This window comes from Raphanus sativus, chromosome 4, assembly GCF_000801105.2.
Source record: "Raphanus sativus cultivar WK10039 chromosome 4, ASM80110v3, whole genome shotgun sequence".
In the NCBI taxonomy this organism is placed as follows: Eukaryota; Viridiplantae; Streptophyta; class Magnoliopsida; order Brassicales; family Brassicaceae; genus Raphanus; species Raphanus sativus.
This window is the reverse complement of record NC_079514.1, coordinates 50,721,326-50,732,002: the sequence shown is the minus strand read 5'-3', so window position 1 is coordinate 50,732,002 and position 10,677 is coordinate 50,721,326. Positions and strand designations below refer to the sequence as shown.

The window sequence follows — 10,677 nt, the reverse complement described above, 5'->3', positions numbered from 1 at the left end:
AATTTCATCAGATACTAATACTCTATTTTATATACTTCTTTTTGGATTAACTTGGGATATCTTAAACTTATGGAAAAACACAAAGTAATTATTAATGGAATATATACTATACAGATGGAAATTCGCTCCGGATATTTAAAAAAAAAATTAAAACATGATCAGTCTCACATTTGCGTAGTCACAAAATGAAGTGTAATGAGATGCCTCATAACCCAGAATACTTATCTTTTCATAATCCGCTTACGAGTAGACTACCATTTTTGAGTTTATGTTCTTTATTCTTCATGTAAATAGTTATCATCTTCATGTGAAGGTATGGTATCTTTCCTTTTCTTTTTCTAGAGAAATATAAATTGATTACGATAATGGACCACTCGGACTAATAATGAAACTTACTCTTTCACATTTTGAAAATGGTATATACACATATATTTTATTTGTAAATCAAAACATAATATGGAAAGAGAAAAGGGCAGACAAACAAATGTAATAACGAAAAGAAAAATAAAACGAGAACAAGAAGCTCACATGAACAGAACCAGATTGTTCAAGGGTCCCCACCGCTTAGCCCATATCTCTGTCATTCTATATTACGTGAGCTCTATCTCTCCTCTTCTGTTCTTGAGAGATTGCATCAAGTATAATTTACCTTTTTGTTTTATCAGAATTTAAAAGCTTCTTGATATAAACAGTAGAGAGAGAGAGAGAGAGAGAGAGAGAGAGAGAGAGAGAGCTTCAGTTTAGAGAGAGATCAGATAGGATCGTGCTAATCAGTGAAGTTAGGCAAAAAAACCCACTTTCTACCTTTGTATAATTAGGTCAATCTCATCCACCACCATACTCTTCTCTCCAATTCTCATCCTTTTTCTCAATTACGAAATTAGGGTTTCATTTCTCTAATATTCACCTCTTTCATTGGATCCTTAACTCCAAACTTTCATTGAATTGCTCTCAATCTGAATGGAGAGGAAATCGAATGATCTTGAGAGATCTGAGAATATTGATTCTCAAAACAAGAAGATGAACCTAGAGGAAGAGAGGCCTGTACAAGAAGCTTCTTCGATGGAGAGAGAGCACATGTTTGACAAAGTAGTAACACCAAGCGACGTTGGGAAACTAAACCGACTCGTGATCCCAAAGCAACACGCAGAGAGATACTTCCCTTTAGACAATTCCTCAGACAACAACAAAGGTTTGCTTCTAAACTTCGAAGATCGAATAGGAATCACATGGAGTTTCCGTTACTCTTACTGGAACAGTAGCCAAAGTTATGTAATGACTAAAGGCTGGAGCCGTTTCGTTAAAGACAAGAAGCTTGATGCTGGCGACATAGTTTCTTTTCAGAGAGGTTCTTGTAATAAGGACAAGCTTTTCATCGATTGGAAGAGACGACCAAAGATTCCTGATCATCAAGTCGTCGGAGCTATATTCCCTAGGTTTTACTCTTACCCTTATCCTCAGATGCAGGCTAGTTACGAACGTCACAACCTTTATCATCAATATCAACGAGATCTAGGATTTGGATATTATGTGAGGTCAATGGAGAGATATGATCCAACGGCTGTAATTGAATCTGTGCCGGTGATAATGCAAAGGAGGGCACAAGTGGCTACTATGGCTTCATCAAGAGGAGAGAAGAGGTTAAGGCTTTTTGGAGTGGATATGGAGTGCGGCAGAGGCGGTGGCGGAGGAGGAGGAAGTATGAATAGCACGGAGGAAGAGTCGTCGTCTTCCGGTGGTAGTATCTCACGTGGCGGCGTTTCTATGGCTGGTGTTGGCTCTCTACTCCAGTTGAGGTTAGTGAGCAGTGAGGGTGATGAGTCTCTAATAGCTATGGAAGCTGCTAGGGTTGACGAGGATCTTCACTTGTTTACAAAGAAAGGAAAGTCTTCTTTGTCTTTCGATTTGGATAAATGATGATTAATTATGAGATTAATCACAACTTTAATACACATTTATATATGATAATTATACATATATATATACATTTCTTTTATGTGACACAGGGATGTCGTTCAAGATTTAATGATAATACATCAAGAAATAACATGTTCTCTAAAGATTTGAATTTGGTTTTAGATTGTTTTGATTCAAATTTGTTCTTCAAAAGATTTTGAAGTTAGTTCAAAATAAATAAAAAAAGATTTTGAAGTTTATTTTGACCCCAAAAGAAAAGATTTCGAAGTTTTTTCATTGAGTCTCCTATTAGCTTTTGTGGGTCAGAGTATACAGAACATAAAACCCCGGATAGCTAGGGATCAGTGTTAAACTTAAAACCATGTCCCTCTAGTCAGAAACTAATCAGAAGATATGGGCTGTCGTCTTACAAAAGTGATGTAATTTGCAGCATTGTGTGCATACTGACATTAAATGGTTATTGACCTTTTTACTTTGTTTAGTTTATTTGAGATGGCTGCTGTTCTGTTACTGCTGCATTTTCTGAAGCTGTTGCTTCTTCTCCATTAGTCAAGCAGACTACGTAGCTTTTACATTTCAAATAAACTTCATTGTATGATTTGTATCTTATACCATTAAAAATAAAATAAAAAATGGGAATTCGGCCAAAAAAATCATAAACTTTTCAGGAATTGCCAAAAAAAAACATGAACTTTAGGACTGACAAAAAAAAACACAAACTTTTCATTGACTTTAGAATTAATTAACAGTGTTTTAGTTGACTTGCCAATTTAGCATGCCGTCAAAAAATTTAACAGAAAAAAATAACATCGTTAAATGTTGGTGTTAAGTGAAACGACGTCGTTTTGAAATGGGATGAAACGACGTCGTTTTACTTGATTTGAAAATAAAATCAAGTAGACTACTATGTTCGAACCCAGGTTGTTTGGATCAAATGGCAAAGTACTTTACCACTGGGCTAGTGGCTCAATCGATAGATTTACTCACACATTTAATTTTATGAGTTTTTTACATTCTAGAGCAGTTTCCAAGTTTTATTTACAAGTTAAGACACTTTATGCTACTGAGACAGTTTTTTGCAACTAGAAACCAAACCATTACAACTAAAGTCATCTATCTAACTAAAGTGGTCCCACCATCTTCTTAAATTGATTATTTTCTTCTCTTTTTTTGAAACAGACAAACAAAAACTAAAAATTAAAAAACTTCTTCTTCCCATTTCACTTTTGGATATCTCAATCCATCGTGTATCATGTCATCTATGTTGCAGTTCCTCTCGGTCTTCCTCCATCATCGTTGACAAACTCGAACGGAAGCCGCTGTGGTTTTGTCTTCTCCTTTGCCGCGAAATCATCAGAACATCTTCCTCCTCCACGTTATTCTCTGCAACAATTGCCAAATCTAAAATAAAAAACTCACTATTTCTGAAATCTGAAGTTGAAAAACTTTTTATAAATGATAAAACTACGATCTTGAAGTGTAATCTACAATTAAAGTTTAGAATCATGGAAAATTGTGAAAAAGAAATCAATGGCGGCCACAAAAATTATTGCAGAAAACCCTAAAAAAATCTGGGAAAAACGAAGAGATATTTACCAAAATGCCATTTATTAAAAAATTGAAAATAAACAAGACATGTACACGTTCATGGGTGTACACATGGATAATAACGTGTATATACACTATTATATATGGTATTGTGCAGCTAGTAATGATGGAAATACGCTCTCATATTTAACAGAAAACAATAATTTTCATACATCATTTGAGCAATTTCCCCATGGTTCTTTTATTTGTTTGCTTTATTATATTTGTACATAGTGAGATAATACTTGTGTAAGTATTCTATGAAAACAACTGAAAAGTCACATTGGACCAAGATATCTTCGACGCAAGAGATAGAGGTCACATTACAAACCAGCAATACTCAAAACTAAACATTTGATTGGATCAAGATGGGAGCAAAATATTAGAACTGCAAACACTGCCAACGTGTACACATGTATTTCTAATTTGTTCAAGTTTCTACACGTGTACACGTCACAAGTGTACACACATGTCGTTTGTTATTATTGCTCAAAAACAAAAAATGGTGTTACATGTGAGTGTCTATGCATCGGTGTACACATGGACACAATTATTTAAGTGAATCATTGTACATGATAGTAATATTTGTATGTACACATGAACATCATTTGGTTGTACATCATTTGGTTGTACACATGAACATCATTTGGTTGTACACATTTTGATGGTGTACATATGTACACACTGATAGATACATTACGTAAGGTGGACAATCGTGGTCGTGTACACATGTGTACATTTGTGGTTATGTACATATGTACAACCGTGATTATGTACAAGATTATATATTATTTATGTACACATATGTTCGAAACATGCTTATTGCACATGTGTACTTTGTTTATCCAAATGTACATGAATGTTCGATATTTTGCATCTATACCATTTTACTTGTACATGATACAGAAATTGATATTTCATGATTTTAATGTCATTGTACATGTAGATGATAAAAAGAAACATCAGATATCATTGTAGAGTGTGTACATGTGTGTTTTTTATTATCCACATGTACAATGACATTAAAATTATGAAATATCACTCAATTTGTGTATCACAAAAGCGTACACAAAATAATATGTGTACATTAAATAAGGTGTACACCAACATCAGAGATGCACCTTCACAGATCTTAAAAGATAGATCGAGTGATGCATAAAAAGATTTCATAAAAAAAATTGAGAAAAGAAATTTAAGAATCAGATTTGAATTTTATAAAAAATAGAGAATGAAAGAGAAAGAAGACGAAAGAGAATGAAAGAGGAAGAAGAAAAAAAAATATCTGAAAAAAGAAGAAAATAATGAGAGAGAAGACATGGGTCCACTACTAGTCATTTGATTTCTAACTAGTAAACGTAACGAGAGCACAAGAAAGTTAAGAAAAAGTGTCTGAGGAGCATAAACTGCTCTATTTTGTAATAAAAAACTTGAAACTGTCCTATGGTGTAATTGTTTCTAATTTTATTTAGTACTAATTGAATATGAAAAAATTATCTAAAAACTTAAAAAGATCTTTAAAATTTCTAAAAATTGAAAAATAATTCGAAAAAAGAAAATTTTCATTTTCTGGATTATAATTTTTTTTAAATAAAAAAATCGAAAAATATTCCAAAAAAAGTTATAAAATATTTAGAATCTGAAAACATATAATCAGAAATTATAAAAATAAATAAAAAATAATATTTTTTATAGTTTCTNATTATATGTTTTCAGATTTGAAATCTTTTATCCCTTTTTTGAAATTTTTTTTTCGATTTTTTTTCGATTTTTCTTTTTTTGGCATTTTTTATAAAAAAATATTTTTAATAGATTCTGATTATTTTCAGATTCGAATTTTTTATAAACTTTTTTTATATTTTTCGCTTTTTTTTTATTTTTCGAATTTTTTATTTTATTCCGAAAAATGAAAATATTATTTTTTGGAGTTTTTTTTTAAAATGAAAATTTTGGAAGATTTTTGATTTTTAAAGGAAAAATAAAATTTTATTTTTAATTTTAGTTTCAAAATTGATTTTTAGAATTTTAAGGACTTTTTAAATTTTTAGACAATTTTTATATTCAAAATCATTACCAAATAAAAGTAAATGTGTTTGTACATATGTTGAATGTGCCACTAGCCCGGTGGTAAAATACATTGCCATTTGATCCAAACAACCTGGCTTCGAAACCCGGTGTCTACCTATTTTTATTTTCAAATCGTGTAAAACGAAACGACGTAGTTTTACTTAACGCCAACCGTTAACGCTGTTTTAACTTTTGTTTAACGGCGTGCTAATCTGGTCAGTCAATGGTAAATTTCTTAATAATTTAAATAAGTCAACAAAAGTTCGGGTTTTTATTGGCTAGACAAGTGTACATGTTTCTTTTGGCAATTGCTGAAAAATTCAGGATTTTTTTGGACGAATTCCCAATAAAAAATAGCTTTTTCATCTGGGTAAGATGGAAAAGGTATGATCTGTTCACATATATATTGCTGATGCAATAATAGTTATCCCACAGAAGTAAATGGATTTATTTTTTTAACTTAGCAAACTTGCACAACTTCATATATATATCTATGTGTGTGCGCGCGTGCGCGTGTATGTGTATGTCTTATAGAAGCTGCACGTAGGGAGTGTTAATTTTAGATCTTGCTCGGTGTGTTTTTTTTCTTTTCTTTTTTTTGTTCAGTGTGTTTATGCGTGTGGATAACTCTGATCTTTTAATTGCATTCCACTGGTTACATGGTTTTAGCTACAAGGCTACAAATGAGATAAACTTAATACAATGTGAAAATTATATACTATACATGAATCTGATATAGTATTATGGCAGCACGGCTTCTTCTTAGATCGGGTCTTCGGAGGACGATTGGCACATGTCGAGAAACAAAGGTATGGAGTGACTCGTGGGTTCCAGATTCAGTTGCCCGACCACCTAAACCCGTAGATCACATTGTCTATAGACTACCCCAACTCCTTGTTCATTCCTTTATTAGGGATGATACCAAGGAATGGGATATACAATTTTTACAGGAATTCTTTCATCGAGAGGATATTCCTTTAATAATGGGACTGAAACCTTCCCGGTCGTACTCTCCAGATGGATATGTTTGGCAGCACACAAAGTCGGGAGTATATTCAGTTAAGACAGGCTATGATCTACTCTGCTCGACCAAGCTGTGCCTCTCACATGAGAGGGTTCTAGAACCAAGCATCACGAGCCTCCAAAGTCACGTGTGGAAGATAAAAGCTCCGAGTAAGATGAAACATTTTCTGTGGCAGGCTATCTCAGACTGTGTGGCGACGGCAGAGAATCTCACTTATAGACACATGGGCACCGATAGGAGTTGTCCTAGATGTGCTGGCCCAGTGGAGTCGATCAATCATCTTCTTTTTGAATGTCTCCCAGCCCTACAGGTTTGGGCTTTATCGGACTATCCGTCCCCTCCGAGTTACTTCCCGAGTACATCTATATACCAAAACATGTATCTCCTGTTTTGGAAGAGAAAAGAGGTGGCTCCATTGAGTCCACAATTCGATACTTTCCCTTGGATCTGTTGGTTCATTTGGAAAGTGAGGAACGACAAACTCTTTAATGGGAAAGTCGTATCTCCGATGGATACTCTACAACATGCGACTCTCGAAGCAGAGTGTTGGAGGAAAGCTAACGAGAAGGAAGAAGCCGATGAGGATCACGATGAACCTCCTCTGGCGGAAGTAGAGACATTGCCCCCTTGGATACCCCGACACCCTACCTGCCAAATTGATGCGTCATGGATCGATAATGGTATGGTAAGTGGACTAGGGTGGAGTCTTAAGGACCATATGGGCTGTGAGGTCTTCGGCTTACGAGCATGCAACAAGAGCCTATCAGCGTTTCATGCTGAGATGGAAGGTTTGCTATGGGTGACATCATGTTTGAGGGACATGAAGATTACGTCGATTCGACTGGAGACGGATTGCTCAGACTTAGTGGACATGACCGTGAACCCGACGGAATGGCCAATGTTCGCGACAGAGATCGAGATCTTCCAGAGGCTTCAAGAAGATTTCGAGGATGTGAGTCTTTCTCATATTCCTCGAAACCGGAACACTCGAGCGGATGCGTTAGCAAAGGAAACACGGACAAAGGGCCATATCTTCTCCCATATAGATCAGACACGGCCAGACAGAGATGCTCTACGGAGGATCGACCGACTGATCACCACTTGATCTAGCTTAGATGGGTAGCCGACAAAAAAAAATGTATAATATGTGTGTATGCATGTTCTTATATATTTTCATGATTTCTGCATATATAGTCACAGACATTAATTAATCAGCATATATACCATCATAAAATCTAGGGCTTATAGATACCTAGTTCAAGTTTAATATAAACTATAAAATGTATTTTGATGTGTAGAATTTTAGAGCCTCAGTGTATTGGTAGCATGTCACATTAATATTAAACAATATTAAGATTAAGTTCAAGCTTTTACCGAATAATACTATGGATAGTAACAAAGAAACTAGAGCCTTTTGGAAGGCTTGAAATATTTTTTACAGTATTTGTCTGTTATTGGTTTTTAGCATACTGCGAAGTAAGGTTATATGTGTCTACTGAGATAAAACCAGGATAGGTTACTAGAAACATTTGATATATAAAACAATCATACATATATGTGTGTGTGGGGTGTGTGCAGTGGCGAATGCAGAATAAAATTTTTGAGGGGGCAAATCATACATAAATAGAAGACCTAACTTAAAATGTATTTTTAGTAAAATGAAACAGCTAAAATTTGGGCATGTTACATGAAATTTCAAATTTTTATGGGGGCAAGTGCCACCAACTTAATGCATGTAGATTCGCCAATGGGTGTTTGTGTTCATCTCTATGACTGCATGCACAGATGAACATGAAACATTTGATTTTTTTTTGTTCAACGGGCTTTTTAATTGATTAAGAAATGTTTATGGTCCATAAAGCCTGTTTAGCAACAAGATCAGTCCTATCATTGTTCAGCCTATAAAATAAGCATACCTATTGTTTCTTATGTAATTAAGAAATGGTTATTAATGCATATTTTTATATATACACACATATATATAGTGTGTCCGATTTTCTACTTTTGTGGGAATCTTTTTTTGATCAAACCTTTCCTTAATACCTTAATAAACCGATTACATCTCTAAAACAGAGTTTTGAAAAAACAGAGCATTCTTCGCCAGTTGATCAGCAGCCGAATTACATGACCGATTAATAAACTTAAAGGAGATATAGTTCAAGGAGAGACTCAACACGCAGATGTCATGGAGAATTCCTTGTAGAACAATCACAGACTTGTTTCCTGTGATTAGAGAGATGAAACTTTTTGAATCAGAGAAACAAATCAAGTCTTTAATGTTGAGATCAATAGCAGCTTTCATAGCTGCCTTCAATGCCAGCGCTTCCGCAATCAGCACAGACGCCACCACTTCAGTCGAAGCCGAGCCCTGTGTTAGCATCGTTCCATCAGGTTTCATGCAGATCCATCCCAATCCTCCTGCGCAAGTGGAGCTGTTCCAAGACGCGTCAGAGAAACAAGAGAAGATATTTCCATTTATCTGAGAGACCGCTGGTGTGGAGTTCTGAGTTTCTGGGAATCTAAATTAGAGAACGATATATAGCTATAGATTTTTACATTTATAGTTTGTTAAACTAAGCAAAACCAGGAGCATGTCAGCTAAAGTTAACAGCCTATACATACCTTAGCTGTGAAATAAAAGCCATCGAAATCAACAAGGGCTATTTACCTATACATCACATAATGTAATCATATAATTACCTATGTGTATATCAGTGTATGTGGAGGGCAGATGAGAACTTAGACTGTGCTACGAATAATGATGATGATACAGAAGCCACGTATTCCCTAAAGAAGAATTAATAAAAGAGAAATCAAATCAATTTAAAATTAAAGGCGATATACAACTCAAATTTCTACTAGTACCTTTTAAAGCAAAACAAATAAACAATTCTGACAAAAAAAAACAAATGAACATGTTTTTAGCAAAGATGAACATCATGTTTCTCTCCAGTTGTAAGTTACAACTTGTAACCAAGTTAGTCCATGGAACATTATTTTTAATTAATGTTAAATTTATTCAAGAAAAAACATTTGTACATTGGATGCTACATAAGCTGAGAGTTTTATAAAAGCTGAAAGGAAAAACACACTCAGAGTCTATCGAACATTTAATTTTAATGTAAACATTTAATGTTCAAAACACAATATTTTATGGTGAAAAGAATTTATAACAAGCTTCTAATCCTAGAATGAATTTTAAATAGTAGGTAAATATCACTAAATGATTTCAGTATACCCGAAAATGGTAAAATGACTACAGTATTTTCCATTTGCAAAGTATTTCAAAGTGGGGTAGAAATTTAATCGGTTTCTTTTCTTTCAAAAATTCATGCATTTTTATGACATATTAACTAGAGATGAACGCGGATCAAATACTACCGCAATTTTCAGTATTTAAGAATTGCTTTATACTTTACAAATATTCAATATCCAATTTGTTTTGCTTCAAAAATACAGATATCCGGCTTTTGGATATCCAGAAAATTTTAAAATATTTACGAATATTTACTGATATTTACACATATTTCATTCATTTTTTTCAATATAAATAGATTTGGAAAAACACATACAAGTTTGTCTCCAAAAAAATATCTTTAACATAATATAAAATAAACATTAGTGAAATTATATGTTTCATATTTTTAAAAAATAATTCAAATGTTCTTATAAAACATAAAATTTAGAAGAATTATGTTTTCATAAAGAGTTTATATTCCTTTCTTAACTTAATACTTTTATAAGTAAGTTTATAAATAAAACTAATAAAGTTATATTTAAAAATAGTTATATAAAATTATACATTTAAATTTATATATTTAATTGTTCATATACGTATGTTTATATAAAATTGGAGTGGAGTGGATCAGATTTCCGACTCTGAAGTTTTTAGTTTTTTTATTTGCTTTACTTTTAACAGTTATTAATTTTTAATAGTTTCTTTTCTTCAAATACTTACTTATATCCGAATTTTTTAGTATTAGGTGGAAACGAATAACGAATCAAATCAAAATTAACGGATAAAATACCCAACTGTAATGTTGTATATACATAATCTTTTCACTATAGTTATACCACGTATGTAT

General features: G+C 33.4%; 1 protein-coding gene across 1 annotated transcript; it reads left to right on the top strand.

The window, feature by feature from the left end:
• The first annotated feature begins 483 nt into the window (after window positions 1-483).
• Window positions 484-2,001, top strand: LOC108836649 (B3 domain-containing transcription factor NGA2). Its single transcript, XM_018609782.2, has one exon. The coding sequence runs from the start codon at window positions 961-963 to the stop codon at window positions 1,915-1,917; it is 957 nt and encodes a 318-aa protein (XP_018465284.2). The 5' UTR covers window positions 484-960; the 3' UTR covers window positions 1,918-2,001.
• The last annotated feature ends 8,676 nt before the right edge of the window (window positions 2,002-10,677 follow it).